At 44.7% G+C, this 19,865-nt stretch overlaps 1 protein-coding gene across 4 annotated transcripts in view; it reads left to right on the top strand.

Annotated features, from left to right (window-relative positions):
- KMT2A (lysine methyltransferase 2A) overlaps positions 1-19,001 on the top strand; it is an 83,615-nt gene extending 64,614 nt beyond the window's left edge. For all 4 annotated transcript variants that reach the window (XM_049612130.1, XM_049612126.1, XM_049612140.1 and 1 more), the window contains 7 exons: positions 294-464; positions 2,276-2,350; positions 12,976-13,150; positions 13,311-13,418; positions 14,148-14,231; positions 14,661-14,790; positions 15,261-19,001. In XM_049612130.1, the coding sequence (XP_049468087.1) occupies positions 294-464; positions 2,276-2,350; positions 12,976-13,150; positions 13,311-13,418; positions 14,148-14,231; positions 14,661-14,790; positions 15,261-15,536 (1,019 nt within the window). In that variant the 3' untranslated portion in view covers positions 15,537-19,001. The remainder of the gene's footprint in view (positions 1-293; positions 465-2,275; positions 2,351-12,975; positions 13,151-13,310; positions 13,419-14,147; positions 14,232-14,660; positions 14,791-15,260) is intronic.
- The last annotated feature ends 864 nt before the right edge of the window (positions 19,002-19,865 follow it).

The following is a 19,865-nucleotide window of genomic DNA, read 5'->3' as shown; positions in this document are numbered from 1 at the left end:
AAAAGAAAAAAAAAAAAACTATCAAATTGTCATACCAGGAAGTCATACCACAGAGACAGCATGACTTCAGGTAAAAAAAAAAAAAAAAAAAAAAAATCCATTTCTGTCGCTCTCCAGCTATGACCTAGGGCAGGCTGCTCCACGGCTTTGAGCCTCAGATTTTGTTATCTGTAAATGGGAGTGATCCTACCAACCGTGGAATGTTGTTAGGCTTGGAGATAACGTATCAGTGCTCAGTAAGTGTTTGTTTGCTAATGCAACCACTTTGGCCCCTATCTGTTTTCTCCCTGTAGAACCTAAAACAGTGGAAGAAGAAGAAAGCAATTTCAGCTCTCCACTGATGCTTTGGCTCCAGCAAGAACAGAAAAGAAAGGAAAGCATTGCTGAGAAAAAGCCCAAGAAAGGACTTGTTTTTGAAATTTCAAGTGATGATGGCTTTCAGATCTGTGCGGAAAGTATCGAAGGTGAGTGGATTAAATAAGGTTGGGGGGCACCTGGCTGGCTGCTTTGTGGAGCATGTGACTCTTGATCTCGGGGTTGTGAGCTCGAATCCCACGTTGGGTGTAGAGATTACTTTAAAAAAAAAAAAAACAAAAACCAGGTTGTCTCGCTAGCGCAGGCCCTGACTCAGCCAGATCTGCCCTTACGTACGTTAATTAGTACCATCGATGTGGGTAGTTTTGTGCGAGGTGTTATGGAAGATACTCGAAGGCATTATACATCTAACTTGTCCTTAAGTTCCTGGAGAGATATAATCCATAACTTAGCTGAGCACATGAGACCTCTTCTCTCTCCAGCCTTGTCTTCTGTGATTTCTTTGTGTACCTTAACTGCCATTCTGTCTCACCCCTGTGCCTTCTCCGTTTCTTCCCTCTGCCTGGAATGATCTTTCTACCCTAGTATACCTGGTGAACTCTAGCTTGTCCTTCAGGGTTCTGCTTGGAAAGTCTTCCCTGACCTTCTGAGGCAGATAAGCACTCCCACTCCTTCCTTTCTGCTCCTTTTGGAATCTTAAATGCTTCTCGGTATAGCTTAAACTTTGTTTTGTAAATGTCTGTTTGCTTTTACAGTTTACTCAACGGGGAACTTCCTAGAAGGGCTGGCATTTTATTTTCTTGTTCGTTAGCTGTTGAAGAACTAGTGAACTTTCTCTAGGCAAGAAGTACTAGAGGAGTTGGAAGGAAAGAGCGATCCCTGTGGGTCAGTTAGGGTTATTGAACCCAGGAAAAATGGTGGAATAGAAGATCCCATTAAAAGAGGTAATAGGATTTGAGTTAGGAAAAGAGAAATGGGAAAGGCTTTCTAAAAAGAGACACACGCAGTTAGACAGGATTGCATGTGGTGGGTTTAGAGCATCCTCAGGTGGGAGAGGACCTCGAAATCCTTATCGGGTAGTAGTGAGATAGAAAACTGCGAAGGTTAATTGGGCACAAGTTTTGGAGGGCGTTCAGTGCCAAACCATGAGGCCTTTGGAAATCTGGAAAAGTGAAATAAAAGCAGAATTTCAAGAAGCGTAAGGTGGACTCAATTAGAGACACGGAGGTGGCAGGAGGTCACCGATGAGAGCATAGCTACAGTAGAGATGTCCGGGAATAAAGCCCGTTCCCAGCAGGCAGAGAGAGGAAAGAAGAATGGACATACTTCATGACTGCTTGGATATGGAGAGCAGAGAGAGAAGGTGACTGAAGATTCAGGCCTGGGTCACTAAAAATAATAAATAAGTAAATAAATAAATAAAAAGATATGTAAGGAGAACAAAAAAACTACGTTGAGTGTATGAGTGCCACATACAACACATTGAGCGTGATATGCTGGTGACAAGTCCAACAGACAGTAGGAGATCATAGAATCTTAAGTTGGAGCTGGAAGGGACTGAAGAGGTTTTCTCATCATACCTCATAGTTTTAAGGAACAGAGGTAAAGATCTCCCCAGAGTCTGGGTTAAATCATTAATGCTAATACTGTTTTGTTGAGGGGCATTGGGAACAGAAGTAATACCATACATTCAGGTTTGGGACCCGGACTACCATCAAGGGATGTGAATGCTTTGGGGATTCGGGGGTCATTTTCAGAAGGTGTGAACCTCCTTTCTAACAGGAGGAAGCACTGCTGGGTAGTGCTCCTGCCCAGCCTCTTATGCACGGAAAACATTGAAACTAAGCAAACAAAAAACCATTTTAGAAGGGTGTTTTCACCCTGTAGGGATTTTAAGCTCAACGTTTGTGCATGCCATTGGTGTTGGAAATAGTTGACCAAATATTTCATTTCTGCACAGATGCCTGGAAGTCACTGACAGATAAAGTCCAGGAAGCTCGATCAAATGCCCGCCTAAAGCAGCTCTCATTTGCAGGTAACGGCCACAGTGGTCATTTTATTCTGAATACTCTGTCTCAGGGTATTCTGGTAGCTTGTTGGCCTAAAACTATAGAGTTGATTCTACAAAAATGTCAAACTTTTTAAAAAAGAAAATGGAATTCTTATAGTATACAGCACACCCATTTAAAGCATACTGTTCACGGCACCTGGGTGGCTCAGTCGGTTAAGCATCCGACGTCAGCTCAGGTCATGATCTTGTGATTTGTGAGTTTGGGCCCCTCATCAGGCTCTGTGCTGACATCTCAGAGCCTGGATCCTGCTTCGGATTCTGTGTCCCCGTCTCTCTCTGCCCCTCCCCCGCTCACACCTTGTCTCTCTCTCTCCCAAAAATAAACATTAAAAAATAATAATAATAAAGCATACGGTTCAATGGCTCTCAGTGTATTCACGGAGTTGTGCAACCGTCACTACGGTATAATTCCAGAACGTTTTCATCATCCCTTCAGGAAACTCCATACTCATTAGCAGTCACTCCTCAGCTCCAACACCCACCGCCATTGATCTACTTTGTCTCTAGGTATTTGTATGGAATCATACAATTATATGGCCTTTTATGACTGGATTCTTTGATTGATTTATTTAATATTTATTTACTTTTGAGAGAGAGACAGAGTGCAAGCAGGGGAGGGGCAGAGAGAGAAGGAGACACAGAATCCAAAGCAGGCTCCAGGCTCCGAGCTGTCAGCACTGAGACCGCTGCAGGGCTTGAACTCACAAACCATGAGATCATGATCTGAGTCGAAATCGGACGCTCAACCAACTGAGCCACCCAGACGCCTCTGGATTCTTTGATTTAACATAATGCTTTCAAGCTTTCTCTCTGCTGTAATGTTGCATCAGTACTTTATTGTATTCTTTTTCTTTTTTCTTATGCTTATTTTTGAGAGAGCACGCGCGCGTGCACAAGTGAGCGGGGGAGGGGCAGAGAGAGAGAGGGACAGAGGATCTGAAGCAGGCTCCACGCTGGCAACAAGCCCAATACAGGGCTTGAACTCAGGAACCACAAGATGGTGACCTGAGCCAAAGTTGGACGCTTAACCGACCGAGCTACCCAGGAGCTCCATTGTTTTCTTTTCTTTTTTTTTTTTTTTTAAACAGATGAATTTTTTTATTGAGGTAAAATTCACATAACATAAATTTACCAATTTAACCTTATTTTTTTCCAGAGTAACCCATTTTTAAGTGTACAATTCACTGGTGTTAAATGTATTCACGTTGTGCAACCATCCATCCATCCCATAACTTTTCTTCTTGTGAAACTGAAACTCCCCTTTCCCCATTGTCTCCCGCCCCCGGCAACCACCATTCTCCTTTCTGTCTGTATGGATTTTGATTACTTTCAGTACCTCATGTAAATGGAATTATACGATAAGTGGACTGGCTCATCTCACTTAGCATTATGCCCTCAAGATTCATCCATGCTGTAGCAGAGTGCAAAATTTCCTTCCTTTTTAAGGCCGAATAATATTTCACTGTATTTATATGTCACCGTTTGCTGATTGATTCACCCATCCACGGATACCTGTTGCTTCCACATTTTAGCCATTGTGAATCGTTCTGCTGTGAATGTGGGTGTATAGATATCTATTCAAGACCCTACTGTCCAGGGCCCCTGCGGGGCTCAGTCAGTTAAGCGTCCAACTCTTGGTTTTGGCTCAGGTCATGATCCCAGGGTCGTGGGATTGAGCCCCGCAGCAGGCTCCACCCTGGTTGCAGAGTCTGCTCAAGATTCTCTCTCTCCTCTCTCTGCCCCTCTCCCCTGCTCATGCCCTCTCTCAAAAAATCAATAAACAAATAAATAAAATAGTTCCTATTTAAAAAAAAAAAAAAAAAAAGACCTTGCTTTCCATTTCCGGGAGGCATATACCCAGAAGTTGAATTGCTGGATCATTGTTTTTTGTTTTTTTTTTTTAATGGTAATTCCATTTTTAATTTTTTTTTTTAATTTTTTTTAACATTTATTTATTTTTGAGACAGAGAGAGACAGAGCATGAATGGGGGAGGGGCAGAGAGAGAGGGAGACACAGAATCGGAAGCAGGCTCCAGGCTCTGAGCCATCAGCGCAGAGCCCGCCGCGGGGCTCGAACTCGCGGACCGCGAGATCGTGACCTGAGCTGAAGTCGGATGCCCAACCGACTGAGCCACCCAGGCGCCCCCCATTTTTAATTTTTTAAGGAACCACCATACTAGTTGCCCCAGTGGCTGCACCATTTTACATGCCCACGAGCAGTGCCCGGGGGTTCCAATCTCTTCACCTCCTCTCTTTTTTGATAGAAGCCAGCTAAAGCGATGTGAAATGGTATCTCATTATAGTTTCGATTTACATTTCCCTAACGATTCGTGATGTTGAGCATCTTTACATGGGCTTATTGGCTATTTGTAGGTCTTCTTTGGAAAAAATGAAGGCTTCTGTTTAAGGCCTTTGCTTGTTTCTTAATCAGGCTTTGTTGTTGTTGTTGTTTAATGTTTATTTATTTTTGAGAGAGAGAGGGAGACGGACAGAGTGCGAGAGGGAGAGAGGCAGAAAGAGAGGGAGACATGGAATTTGAAGCAGGCTCCAGGCTCTGAGCTGTCAGCACAGAGCTCGAACTCAACGAACTGCATGATCATGACCTGAGCTGAGGTCAGACTCCCAACCGACTGAGCCACCCAGGTGCCCCTGTTGTTATTATTGTTGTTATGGTTGAGTTTTAAAAGTTGTCTCTACATTCTAGATATTAATCAGACAGATGATTTATAATATACATATCTATGTATAGAGATAGATTAGATATAGATATATTTGTGAGGGAGATATTTGGGGGCAAATATGTCTCCACAGTGTAGATATTAATGAGAGGGATAATTTACCATATATATATTTAGATTTGTGAGGGAGATATTTGGGGGGCAAGAAAATATGATTTGTTGGTCCCGTGCCCAACTGCGGTGGTCTTTGGGTGGAACTGTAGTTAAATTTGTACTTTGCCTCTCCCAGTAGTCATTTTGAACTGATTACTTATAATATGTATAAAATCCTACTCCTGGAGTAAGCCAGCATTCTGAACTTTGTTCGCAGCCTCAAACTGAGTAGCCAGCCCTTTGTTCTGGCCAAAAGGACAGAATTTCCTTTGATTTATCCAAGTCTTTTACTGCCACATGGAATGGTGGTAAGAAACCATGTGCTTTGGAGGGAGAAAAAACTGAGTACAAGCCACATTTCTGCCCTTTTGCTATCAACATTCCACTGAGCGCAAGCTAATTGACTTCTCTGAGTCTCAATATCCTTATCTAAAAGGGAATATTGGGACACCTGGGTGGCTCACTTAGTTGAGAGTTCGACTTTCGCTCAGGTCATGATCGCGAGTTCCTGAGTTCAAGCCCCACATAGGGCTGTCTGCTGTGAGTGCTTCAGATCCTCTGCCTTCCCTCTCCCTGCCTCTCCCCCACTCATGCTCGCTCGCTCTCTCTTAAAAATAAATAAAAACATGAAAGAAAAATAAAAAGGAGGGGTGCTCGGGTGGCTCAGTCAGTTAAGCGTCCCAACTTCGGCTCGGTTCATGATCTTGTAGTTCTTGAGTTCAAGCCCCATGTTAGGCTCTGTGCTGACAGCTTGGAGCCTGGAGCCTGCTTTGGATTCTGTGTCTCCCTCTCTTTCTCTGCCCCTCCCCCTCTCACACTCTTTTTCTTTCTTTCTCTCAAAAATAAACATTAAAAAATTTTTTAAAAAAGAAAAAGGAATTTTAACGTGACCTTCAAAATTTATAGCGAGGATTAACGTGTTGTGTCAACTATACTCAAACAAAACATTTTTTAAAAAAGGGACCTGACATTATTGACTACTTATATGTATGTAGATAAATACGGTTATTTATATGTATACAAGTAATGTTATTTATTTATACATCTTAATCTACCGAATATGCCAAATAAAGACCATTATCCTTACGGAAAAGATTTGAGACAATTCAGAGAAATCATCGAAGACTAGCTTTGGGGGGGAGGTAATAGTATATTTTCATATATGGTATGAAGTGAGGGTCAACTGCATTCTATTGCATGTGGATACCTGGTTTTCCTAGCATCACTTGTTGAAAAGACTGTCTTTTCCCCCATTAAATGGTCTTGGCACCGTGGTCAAAACTCATGTGACCAGGGGCTCCCGGCTGGCTCAGTCAGGGGAACATGTGACTCTTGATCTCGGAATTGTGAGTTTGAGCCCCGTGTTGGGTGTGCACATTACTTAAAAATAAAATCTTAAAAAAAAAAAAAAGGCATGTGACCAGATATGCAGCGGTTTATTACTAGACTCAGTTCTATTCCATTAGTCTGTATGTCTGTCTTTATGCCAGTACCACACTGTTTTGATTAATTACTGTACATCTGTGATAAACTTTGAAAGCAGGAAATTTGGAGTTCTCCGGTTTTGTTCTTTCTCAGGATTATTTTGGCTACTCAGGATCCCCTCAGATTCCGTATGAATTTTAAGATGAGCTTTTCTATTTTTGCAAAAAAATGTTATTGGGATGTTGATAGAAATTGCACGGAATCTGTAGATCACTTTGGTAGTATTGACATTTTAACAGTATTAAGTCTTCTAACCCATGAACACAAGATATGTTTCCTTTTATTTAGGTCTTTAATTTCTTTTAGCAGTGTTTTGTAGTTTTCATTGTACAAGTCTTTCACCTCCTTGATTAAGTTAGTTTGTACGTCCTTTTTTCTTTGTGATGCTATTGTAAATAGAATCGTTTTGTAATTTCCTTTTCAGACTGTTCGTGGTTTGTGTATAGAAACTCAACTGATTTTTGTGTGTTGACTTTATCCTATTACTTTGATGAATTCACTTATTTTAACAAGTGTTTTGCGGTATCATTAGAGTTTTCTACATATAAGATCATATCCTCTGCAAACAGAGATAACCTTACTTCTTCCTTTCCAATTTAGGTGACTTTTATTTCTTTTTTTTACTTAATAGAAGTGGTGAAAGTGGGCATCCTTGCTTCATTCATGACCTTGGAGGGAAAGCTTTCAATCTTTCACTATTGGATATAGTATTCTCTGTGGGTTGGTCAGTACGTGCCTTTTATTAGTTCTTCATTCCTTTATATTGCCAACGAATACTCCATTTTGTGGATATACCATATGTCGTTTCTCCATTCATCAGCTGAGGGACATTGGGTGTTTTTCCACCTTCTGAACCCCTGAACCGTAAGATCATGAGCCAAGCTGAAATCAGTTTCAGACGCTTAACTGACTGAGCCACCAAGGTGCACCATGTATAGACGTGTTTTTATTTCTCTTGGATATATACCGAGGCGTGGAATTGCTGGGTCATGTGGTGACTCTATGTTTATATTTTGAGGAACTGGGGCACCTGGGCGGCTCAGTCAGTCGAGCGACTTGACTTCAGCTCAGGTCACGATCTCGTGGTTTGTGAGTTTGAGCCCCATGTCAGGCTCTGTGCTGACAGCTCAGAGCCGGCTTCTGATTCTGTGTCTCCCCCTCTCTCTGCCCCTCCCCCACTCACACTCTGTCTCTCTCGCTCTTTCAAAAATAAATATTTTTGGGGCGCCTGGGTGGCTCAGTCGGTTAAGCGGCCGACTTCGGCTCAGGTCATGATCTCGCGGTCCGTGAGTTCAAGCCCCGCGTCGGGCTCTGTGCTGACAGCTCAGAGCCTGGAGCCTGTTTCAGATTCTGTGTGTCCCTCTCTCTGACCCTCCCCCGTTCATGCTCTGTCTCTCTCTGTCTCAAAAATAAATAAACGTTAAAAAAAATTTAAAAAAAATAAAAAAAAATAAATATTTTTTTAAAAAGAAAAGAAAGAAAGAAAGAAAAATTAAACTTTGAGGAACTGCTAGATTGTTTTTTGAGTAGCTACACCATTTTACACCAGCAATGTTTGATGGATCCAATACCTATATCCTTGTCAACACTTGTTATTGGCTGTCTTTTCGTTACAGATATCCTCCTGAATTATTTATTCAAAAATAAATACATAAACTTAAAAAAATTAAAAATAAATAAAAAATGATTAACTATTTTCTTAACAGGCTTTTACATTTTTATTTTGAGAGAGAGAGAGAGAGAGAGAGAGAGAGAGCACGAGCAGGGGAGGGGCAGGGAGAGAGGGAGAGAGAGAATCACAGGCAGGCTCCACACTGCTAGCCGAAAGCCCGGCGCGGGGCTCAAACCCACAAACCACGAGATCGTGACCCGAGCCGAAATCCAGAGTCAGATGCTTAACCAACTGAGCTAACCAGGAGCTCCAACTATTTTATTCACAGATTTAGTAACAAAGATTCAGAACTTGGAGATGATCTAGATAAAGACGGAGGAGACAGGCTCTCTCTTACGTTAATGGCAGATACATAAATTATGAATACAGCTGATTGGAGGAGCGGTTGAGCAACGGCTATGAAAATTTTCGACTCATTTGCCCCTCCATCCAACAATTCCGCTTCTAGGAAAGTATCCTCTAGGTAGTCTCAGCCAAGTCATGAAAAATGTATGAGGGTAGGTTAAGCATCCTTAAGTTAGGCTCAGCGGGGTAAGCGCCTGACTCTTGGTTTCTGCTCAGGTCGTGGTCTCATGGCTGGTGAGTTTGAGCCCCGCCTGAGGCTCTGCACTGACAGTGCTTGGGGTTCTCTCTCCCTCTCTGCCCCTCCCCCGTTCATGCTGTCTCTGTCTCTGTCTCTGTTTCTCTCAAAAGAAATAAACTTAAAAAATATGTACGAGGGTGGACTGGTAGAGGGGAGATTGGGAAGAGACTTTAAAAGAAAAAATGTACGAGGGTGTTCATTCCAACATGTGTTAGCAAAAAACTAGAGGCAGCAAGCCAAATACTCCTCAACGGGAGAATTTAGAAAGAGGTCCAAAGTAAATTAATTGGAAGGGGCTGGTTGTAACCGTATGTATCCGGTATGATCATGACTCCCTTTAGATACGTTCATGCTATGCACCCACATATCCACACACGCGTACTCTGTCTCAGTCTATAGAATGGTTGCCTCAGAGTGTCACCTGGGGAATTCAAATGGGCAACTTGGACTTCCTGTACTGTTTCACTTTATTTCCGTGAGTGGATATCACTTTTCTAAATTTTTAACAAAGAGTTAATTCAAGTGCAGTTGTTAAAAAAGCAGATGGCAAATAAACTTTTACAAAGATCTTCTGAGCATTGAGTAGTGTATAGAATTGTCGAATCATTACGTGACATGCTTGAAACTAATGTAATACTGTATATAAGAAAAAAAGAAAAAGCAAAGACAAAAAGAGTTCGGATTCTCCTAGGTTCTCAGCCTCTGCCCCTCCCTCTACCCTCGTGCTAGGCTTGTGCGGCCATTCTCACCCTCTCACATTACACTCCTGTGATTCATCCAGTCTTCCTACCATCCCTCATATCTCAAGCCAAAAGAGTCCAGTAAATCTTGACTTTTTTCCTTTCCCTCACCATTCACATCCAGTTGGTCGCTGCCGTTGACTCTACCCCAGAAGTATGAGTCATGTTCCCTTCTTCTGTCTCCTTCTTTCCTCAGGAATAGCCTTTGTCATCCTCTCACCAGTAATCTCAAAAAGCCTTCGAAATGGTCCCTGAGTCTCCCGTCTCCTCCTGGTGGTGAATCCTCAGTGTCCCCAGAAGTACCTCAGAAGCTTCTTTGGTTGCCTACTAACTGTAGAATAAAGTGTTCGGCCCTTCAATGCTGGTTATTTAAAAATATTACTGAACGCTTGAATGTGCCTGGCTTCATGTGGGACACTTAGGATATAAGTGCTGAGTAGAAGCAGACTCAGGCCTGCCCTCCAGGGTTTCCAATCCATTGACCCCTTCACAACGGGGTCCTTGCCTCACGACTTTATATCTAGTGGCGGAGATAAGTACTCTGAAGAATGAAATCAAGGGCACAGGGTGGGTAGCTGGTGGCAGGGAGCCTCCTCTAGATAGAGTGGTCAGGAGAGGAGTTTCTTGAAGAGATGACATTAAATAAAGCTGAGGCCTGAGTGATGACAAGAAGGAGCGAGTCATGCGACAAGTAGAGTAAAAGCCCTCGATGCAGAAGAAACAGCACAGGGAAAAACCCTAAAGTGGGAATTCCTTTGGTGTGTTTATTGTCTGTCTCTTCCATGAAATAAGAGCTCCATAAATACAGGTGTTTGCCTGTCTCGTTCACCTCTGTGTTCCCAGGCTGTGTCTGGCACAGCAGAACGATGGAAAGAAAATGTGGGATATAGTAGGTGCTCAGGAAATATTTGTGGCACGAGTGAACGAATCGTCCACAACAGAAGAGATTGCTCCCGCGGGGTTTTATACTGTACCTTTATTTGGATACTTCCACAGCGTGTGACTTGGGTACCTGTTGGCCTCTCTCTGCCAAGAGCTTGAGAACGGGGGCCATTCTTTGTTCAAATTCATCTTTGTTCTCCCCATTACTGACACAGTATTTAACCTCGCTTTAAGCCCTCCAGTGAAAGTAGGTTTGAACACTCAGTCTAAGTATAAAAATGAACTTTCTATGGAAATAAGTATGTTTTTCCAGTGTCTTTTTCTGCCTAGGAATCCGCAACAATCTAAAACTCCTAGGAAAAAGTTCTTGGGGAAACTCAGTGTTGTGTGGGGAAAAAAAAGATGCTTGCCATTGTCTTAATTGGCTTATAAGCTCTTCTATTGGAGGCTTGAGTTGTATACTTAGGTTGAATTCTAACTGGAACACAGTTGTGTCCAAAGAATGTGGCTGAAGACTGAACCTTCTACTTGCATCGAAACCAAATGATCTCCCTTAGAAATTCTCTTCAGTGAAATAAGAATCAGGCAACTAATAGTAACTTTCCACTCTTCTCAAAAAATTATCAGGGACATAGAAGAATCTTAAAATATGAAAAAGCAACCGCAAGAACAAAGTAAAAGGTAGACAGGGTCCCATCCCCCAGAAGTAATCCTTGTCAACATATAAACCCAGATAGCCTCCCAGGCATGACTGTCAGTCCCCAAATTACACTGAGGTTGCATCTCTAAATATGCTTCATAGCACACAGGGTGTGACTGTTGGAATTGTGCGTGTGATCCTAGCACAACAGACACCCTTGTCTTGATATCTGTTAATAATACCAAAAACAATATTGCAACGAAAGAATATTGTTGACTTTTTAAAAATGTAAAGAATATTGGCTATTTTGGGGCTCCTGGGTGGCTCAGCCGGTTATGATACTGGCTCAAGTAGTGATCTTGATGTCCTGAGATGGAGCCTGATGTCAGGTGCTCAGTCTCTCAAAGTAAATATATATATAAGATTTTTTTTTTAAAGATTTTACTTTTAAGTAATCTCCACACCCAACGTGGGGCTCGAACTTAACAACCCCGAGATCAAGAGTCACATGCTCTACTGCCTGGGCCAGCCAGGCGCCCCCAACATTAGCTATTTCTAGTGTCAAAGTAGTGGAATTGCCCCATCCCTTTAATGCAAGGAGACAGTTCAGAAGGACTTTCACCATCTATGCCCACAACTTATATAAATGTTATTTTTATAATGGCACCTGGATGGCTCCGTCGGTTAAGCGTCTGACCAGCTCAGGTCATGATCTCACAGTCTGAGTTCAAGCCCTGCATCAGGGTCTCTGCTCTCAGTACAGAGCACGCTTTGGATTCTCTGTGCCCCTCCCCTACTCATTCTCTCTCTCTCTCTCTCTCTCTCTCTCTCTCTCTCTCTCTGTCAAAAATAAACATTAAAAAACTAGTAAGTGTAGGGGCACCTGGGTGGCTCGGTCGGTTGAGCATCTGACTTCGGCTCAGGTCGTGATCTTGCGGTCCGTGAGTTCGAGCCCCACGTCGGGCTCTGTGCTGACAGCTCGGAGCCTGGAGCCTGCTGATTCTGTCTCCCTCTCTCTCTGACCCTCCCCCCATTCATGCTCTGTCTCTCTCTGTCTCAAAAATAAATAAACGTTAAAAAAAAAATTTAAAAACTAGTAAATGTAATTTCATCAATCGTGAACATTTCCCATATTGGTAGATCTGAGCCTGTGTCATCCTAATGGCTAGTTAATGCTAATTCTTGGCTAGTCTTTAATGCAGTTCACCCCCGAGCAGCCTCTGGCAGAGCTCTTCTCTAGCTCAAGCATTTTTCTTTTGATTTTTTTTTTTTTTTTAACGTTTATTTATTTTTGAGACAGAGCACGAACAGGGGAGGGGCAGAGAGAGAGGGAGACACAGAATCCGAAACAGGCTCCAGGCTCTGAGCTGTCAGCACAGAGCCCGACGCGGGGCTCGAACTCACGGACCGCGAGATCATGACCTGAGCGGAAGTCGGACGCCCAACCGACCGAGCCACCCAGGCGCCCCTCTTTTGATTTTTTTAAATGTTTGTTTAGTTTTGAGAGAGAGAGAGCATAAGCAGGGGCGGGGCAGAGAGAGAGGGAGACACGGAATCCGAAGCAGGCTCCAGGCTCCGAGCTGTCAGCACAGAGCCCGACGCGGGGCTGGAACCCACAAACTGTGAGATCCTGACCTGAGCCAAAGTCGGACGCTCAACCGACTGAGCCACCCAGGCGCCCCTCAAGCGTTTCTTTAATACCAGGCAGTCTCCTGTTGACTGCGCCCTCACTACCCTGGTGCCTTCTGTCCGACAGGTGTTAACGGCTTGAGGATGCTGGGGATTCTACACGATGCGGTCGTGTTCCTGATTGAGCAGCTCTCTGGTGCCAAGCACTGCAGGAATTACAAATTCCGTTTCCACAAACCGGAGGAGGCCAACGAACCCCCCCTGAACCCTCATGGCTCGGCCAGGGCCGAAGTTCACCTGAGGCAAGTTCCATTCTCTTGCGGAAGCAGGTTCGGGTCCCTATATTTTTACATATGATGGCATTATTTTCCCACGCGACCTTTGAGATTTCCAGCGTCAAAGCTGTCCACTGCTTCTGTGAAAGCCTTTCTGTTACAACACGTTTTCATCTTTTGGCTCCAGGAAGTCAGCATTTGACATGTTTAACTTCCTGGCTTCTAAACATCGGCAGCCTCCCGAATACAACCCTAATGATGAGGAGGAGGAGGAGGTACAGCTGAAGTCCGCTCGGTAAGTCTGGAGTTGAAGGGTCGTTAGGAACACTCTTTGCTCCCCTCTACTCCGGCTGTTGAGGGCACTGTGCGGGTTTGCTCGCGTCACAGTTTCCCAGATAACATCTAAGAAGACTATGAAATACAGTTTGTGTCAAGGTAGCAGCATTGCTTCCTGGCCCTTTGGCTGAGATCAAGCGTAAGGTAGCAGTAAGCGGGCTGGCACAGAGAGAAATGTGTTGGAGAGGAGAAATCCAGACAACGCTAAGAGGCTGTTTTTCATTTTCTTTAACCAAAGTGTATACACCCTGTCAGCTTTGGACGTACCACCATAGTCCCCATGGTCAAGTACTATGTATATTATAGGCCTAATTTTTTTTTTTTTAATATTTTTTTTAACGTTTATTTATTTTTGAGACAGAGAGAGACAGAGCATGAACGGGGGAGGGTCAGAGAGAGGGAGACACAGAATCTGAAACAGGCTCCAGGCTCTGAGCTGTCAGCACAGAGCCCGACGCGGGGCTCAGACACACGGACCATGAGATCGTGACCTGAGCTGAAGTTGGCCGCTTAACCGACTGAGCCACCCAGGCGCCCCAATTATAGGCCTAATTTTATAAGACACTTACTGTGCTTGGCACTGAACAAAGAGAACAGTGCAGTCATATTCTCTAGGAACCTTTGATCCAAGACTCAAAACTGATTATCTCCTGAAGAGAACTCATTAGTAATATGCCTGTCTCTTTAGGAGGGCAACAAGTATGGACCTGCCAATGCCCATGCGTTTCCGGCATTTAAAGAAGACTTCTAAGGAGGCGGTCGGTGTCTACAGGTATGGCTAAAATTGTAGAAAGAATTATATGAAACTTACTATTTTCCAAAGTCAAAGGGAACCAAATGCTGGAATGATCCCCCCCCCCTCCTTCAGTAAGTGAGGTTTTTCTCGCTCTTGTTGATGGAACCTGATGTTCTGGGATCCTGTACTTCCTTGCGTTGAACAAGGAACTTGACATAGTGAGCATTAAAATACTGCTACTTCTAGTATGTTACAGAGTGGAAGAAATCTTTCCTTGGCCGTTTGTTAAAACAGTGAATGTACTCCTCAAATCAAGTGGGTCCAGATTCTTTTTTTCTCTTCAAGTGTCTGTCCTTCCTGGGGAACTAACAGACCAGGAGGCTGTAGTCATTTATTCATGTGTTCACACAGTTAACCAGATTTGCAAAATCCATGGCTGATCTCTTTTCCGTCTTTATGCCCTAGGTCTCCCATTCACGGCCGGGGTCTTTTCTGTAAGAGAAACATCGATGCGGGTGAGATGGTGATTGAGTATGCTGGCAATGTCATCCGTTCCATCCAGACTGACAAGCGAGAGAAGTATTACGACAGCAAGGTGAGTGGCCCGCTTTCACCGGCCCACTTCTGGTGTTGCATGTGGAAAGGGGCCATCAACTACAAATACGATCCCTACAGCCCAAAAGAAATAGGATATTTTATTACTTTGAACATCTTTTTTTTTTTTTTTACACCTTTAAAATCTATGGTGGTCCCCAGGAAAAGCTCAGAATCTGCCTTAAGGATTGGTACCCAAAGAAAATCTTTGTAGGTTTGTCTGAGTGGACCGAAAGCACATGGCGACGCGACGTTTTAGGCCTCTCCTTCCCGTGGAGACATTAAGAAACCTCTAGCGCGGCGGCTGGAGTATCGGAGGTTGTTACGGAAGGATCTGGAGAGATGGGAGGCACTTTCCTAGAAGGAACTTTTCTCAGCAGCGGCTGTCGGCCACAGCAGAAGAAGGTTGGGAGGTGGTCCCCGGCCCGAGCTGTGCTAAGTAACAAGGTGTCCTTTCTCCTTCACGCGTAGGGCATCGGTTGCTACATGTTCCGAATTGATGACTCCGAGGTGGTGGACGCCACCATGCATGGAAACGCTGCACGCTTCATCAACCACTCCTGTGAGCCCAACTGCTACTCTCGGGTCATCAACATCGATGGGCAGAAGCACATTGTCATCTTTGCCATGCGCAAGATCTACCGCGGGGAGGAACTCACTTACGACTATAAGTTCCCCATCGAGGATGCCAGCAACAAGCTACCCTGTAACTGTGGTGCCAAGAAATGCCGGAAGTTCCTAAACTAAGGCTGCTCCTCTCCCCCGGTGGTGGAGTACGAGGACCCGGGGCCATCCAAAGCGATGCTGAAGGCCTTTGCCAGCAGCTAGGAGTTCCAGGATTGAGTGGGCACGGTTTGAGGGGCCTCCGTGATGGCCGGGCTCCCCTACTTACGTCCCACGTTCGCATTACACATGTGATCGCGGTCCTGGAGAGAGAGACGAGGTCTCAAAGCAAAGCTCCGTGACCGGCTTTCTTCTGGGGCCCCTTCTGATTGTATGCCGTTAAAGAGTAGAAGTGGGGTCGCGAGCAGACTTGCCTGGAAGGAGCCTGTAGAGGGTTAGTTACGTTGGGAGATTGGGCCTGAGTGTCTCCTCAGAGAGAAGTTGCCACCCCCGCCTCGGCCCTTTCCCAAGCACTATACGCGAGGGGTCAGGCAGGGCCCCAAATAATAGAGTCGGTCGGATGCCTGATAGGTGCCAGCCGGGCCCAGCCTGTAGCCATCTGTTGAACAAACAGAGAAGGTCTGGTGGTTTTCCCTCCTACCCTCCCGCTTGAGAGTTCACTTCTGGTTGGGAGACAGGATTCTTAGCACCTTTGGTGTCAAAAGGCTGTCTTGGGGTTGTGCCAATTAATCACCAAACATTGAGCCTGTGGGCTTTAAGTGGGAGCGTTCCCCCCATGAGCCTTATCTCAGCCAATGACCTTTCCTGACGATGGGAGTGGCTTCCCTCTCATTCCTTTTCCTCACTCCACTTTCTTCGTTTCCCCTGTCTCATCCCACCGCTTTCCCCATCTTTCTGGGTGGTAGAGAGGAGTGACTCCCTGCTCAAGGACACCCCCTGTTGGGCATAGTACGTGCCTACGAACCGATCCCTGAGCCTGTAAGCACTCCCAGTGGGGAAGTGGACAGGAGCCATTGGCCGGAACCAGACAGAATTCGGAGTTTTCATAAGGCTCCGCTGAGAGTTTTAAAGAAATATATGTAGCATGATTTTTTAGAAGAGGAAAAAGATTATTTACATAGGATCTGAATCATGCAACAACCAGAGTATCACAACCAGGACAAACCCCTGGGCCCCCTTCCTAGGACATGGTGACTTTATTTTCCCCTTGTTGAGACATAGGAAGACTTCATTTTTAAACGGTCGGTGTCCAGTTGAAGGCAGAACACTAATCAGATTTCAAGGCCCAAAACTTGGGGACTAGACCACCTTGTATCGAGGGACCTCTGCCACCTGCGCAAAATCCACAGATTAAGTAAATTAAATGACACTACTGCCCTGATTACTCCTTAGGATGTGGTCAAAACAGCATCAAATGTTTCTTCTCTTCCTTTCCCCAAGACGGTGTCCTGAACCTGTTAAATTAAGTCATTGGATTTTACTCTGTTCTGTTTACAGTTTACTATTTAAGGTTTTATAAATGTAAATATATTTTGTATATTTTTCTATGAGAAGCACTTCATAGGGAGAAGCACTTACGACAAGGCTATTTTTTAAACCGCGGTATTATCCTAATTTAAAAGAAGATCGGTTTTTAATAATTTTTTATTTTCATAGGATGAAGTTAGAGAAAATATTCAGCTGTACACACAAAGTCTGGTTTTTCCTGCCCAACTTCCCCCTGGAAGGTGTACTTTTGTTGTTTAATGTGTAGCTTGTTTGTGCCCTGTTGACATAAACGTGTCCTGGGTTTGCTCTTTGACAATAAATGGAAAAGGAAGGTCACCCAACTCCATTGGGCCACTCCCCTCCTTCCCGTGTTGAAGCTCCTCAAAAGGCTGTGGGAGTATCCTGACACAGCAGTGCCCCCCTTCTTTCCTGCACTCGCTCTCTCCTTTCTGGGACCAGCTCAGAGCGGCGAGAGGTGTGATCTACATTTCCCTCATCTTTCCCTACTTCAGAGATAGCAACCAAGTTGAATGGCAACCTGACATTTCCCATCACCATCTGCCTCATCGGTCACCTCGTTCCCTTTCCGTCTGCCCGCCAGGTCCTCATACCTGCAAAGAACCCACGGATCCCCCTGTGCCCTCTTTCGGGGCAGCCCGTTGAAACTGAAGCACAGTCTGACCACTCACGATAAAGCAGATTTTTCTCTGCCTCTGTCGGCCACTGGGTTTCAGAGCAGTGCGGTCCAGTAGAGGGCAGGGCGCCCTTTTCTCCCACGAGAAGCCCATTCCTATGGAAGTCTAGCAAAGCAATACGACCCAGCCCTGCGCTCTCTGCCCCAGGACTCATGGCTCTGCTGTGCCTTCCACCCTGGGCTTCCTGTTCTTCCGTGACCTTAAGAACTGTGTCTGGTGGCTTTGCTGGAACATTGTCACTGTGTTCGCTGTCATGCAGGGAGCCCAGCACTGTGGCCAGGATGGCAGAGACTTCCTTGTCATCGTGGAGAAGTGCCAGCAGGGGACTGGGGAAAAACACTCTACCCAGACCTCGCCTCCCTTCCTCCTTTGCCCGTGAACAAGATACGGTGGCCCTAGGGGTCCCACTAGTGTCTGGTTTCCTTTATTATTGCACTGTGTGAGGTTTTTTTGTAAATCCTTTTACTCCTTTTTTTTCTTTTTTCTTTTTTTTTTTTTTTTTTAAGAAAAAAAAAAAAAAACCTTAAGCTGCATTTGTTACTGAAACGATTAATGCACTGATGGGTCGTGAATTCACCTTGAGAAAGACCCAAAGGCCAGTCAGGGGTTGGGGGAGACTCAGCTAAATAGACCTAGTCACTGCCCTGCTAGGCCATGCTGTACTGTGAGCCCCCTCCTCGTTCTCTTTCTACCAATCCCAAACCCTGAGGCCAGAGGAGGGACCACATCTTTCCTTCTCTTGCCAGCTGCAGATGGTTTGCCTTGCCTTTTCACTCCCCGTCAACCATAGAAACGAGTAATTCCTCTTCTAGCTCAGCCTCGAGTCCATTGCCAAAATTCAGCATACCTGCCAGCAACTTGGGGAATAAGCTAAGGTTTCCCTACAAGAGGGAAAGAAGGCAAAAAAAAACAAAAACAAAACACGGCCTATCTGTCTCCACAAACACCCGAGTTTGTTTTGAAAGTGACCAAGGGAATCTCCGCACAAAAGTGCAGACCGAGGAACTGTGGTGAGTCATTCCCAGGAACCCCCCAAGGGGCATCCCGAATCCCTAAGGAGTAACACAGCTGCAAACCTGGTCAGTTCTCAGTGAGAGAGCCAGCTCCCTTACAGCTTTGCTGCTAGAACCTGTTGTGGCTGCATTTCCTGGTGGCCAGTGACAACTGTGTGACCAGAACAGCTGCATGGCGCTGACCCTATGGCCGGAACTTGGTCCCCTGGCTCCCTCTGTTACCGTCCACCACCTCCAGCACAGCCCTCCTGGTTTTAGACCAATCACCAGAATTCAGGGGGAAGCCCTGGCAGCTAGATGGAAGATTTCAACCAGACTCCTTTGCCGGGATACGGTCCGCCACCCCGCTTGCCTCTGTCAACCCCCTCCCGGCCCCCCCACCCCACCTCACCCCTCCCCTCCCCTCCCCGGCCAATGCAGTGAGCACCATGCAGCTCCCTTGATTTAAAAAATACAACAACAACAACAACATAAAAACAAAATAAAAAACACAAAAAAAACCACAAAAAACAAAAAACAAAAAAAAATCTTTTAATGAATGTATCTTTCTAAAGGACTGACGTTCAATCAAATATCTGAAAATACTAAAGGTCAAAACCTTGTCAGATGTTAACTTTTAAGTTTGATTTGGGATTTTTTTTTTTTTTTTTTTAAACTAGAAATCGAGTTTGGGTTTTTCTTGGTTTTGGTTTTTTTTTTGTTTTTTTTTTTTTTTCTTTTTCTTTTTAAAGGAAAAGCGGGTCATTGCAAAGGGCTGGGTGTAATTTTATGTTGCATTTCCTTCATTTTAAAGCAATACAAGGTTATCGAGCAGATGGTTTTGTGCCGAATCACGAATACCAGTCAAGTCTCACACTCTGAAAACTTGCAACTTGTTTTGTTTTGGTTTTCAAATAAATATAAATATGATATATATAGGAACTAATATAGTATTGCACCATGTAACAAAGCCTAGTTCAGTCCATGGCTTTTAATTCTCTTAACACTATAGATAAGGATTGTGTTACAGTTGCTATAGTAGTGGCAGGAAAGTGTCGGTCTGGCGCTCCTCTGATCCTCCGAACCTGGGGGGAGACCCAAACCATAAAGGGACCGGGGAACGACCCATTCCTAGGATCAGAGAGGAATGCAGAAATGATGTCACCTGGATTTTTTCTGCCCGTGAATGTTGCCAGTCAGTACCTGTACTCCTCGTTTCTCTATTTTTGGTTATGAATGTTGGGGTTACCACCTGCATTTAGGGGAAAATTGTGTTC

This window comes from Panthera uncia, chromosome D1, assembly GCF_023721935.1.
Source record: "Panthera uncia isolate 11264 chromosome D1, Puncia_PCG_1.0, whole genome shotgun sequence".
NCBI classification, from domain to species: domain Eukaryota; kingdom Metazoa; phylum Chordata; class Mammalia; order Carnivora; family Felidae; genus Panthera; species Panthera uncia.
Note: the sequence above shows the minus strand (reverse complement) of the source record. Positions and strands in the feature narration are given on the sequence as shown.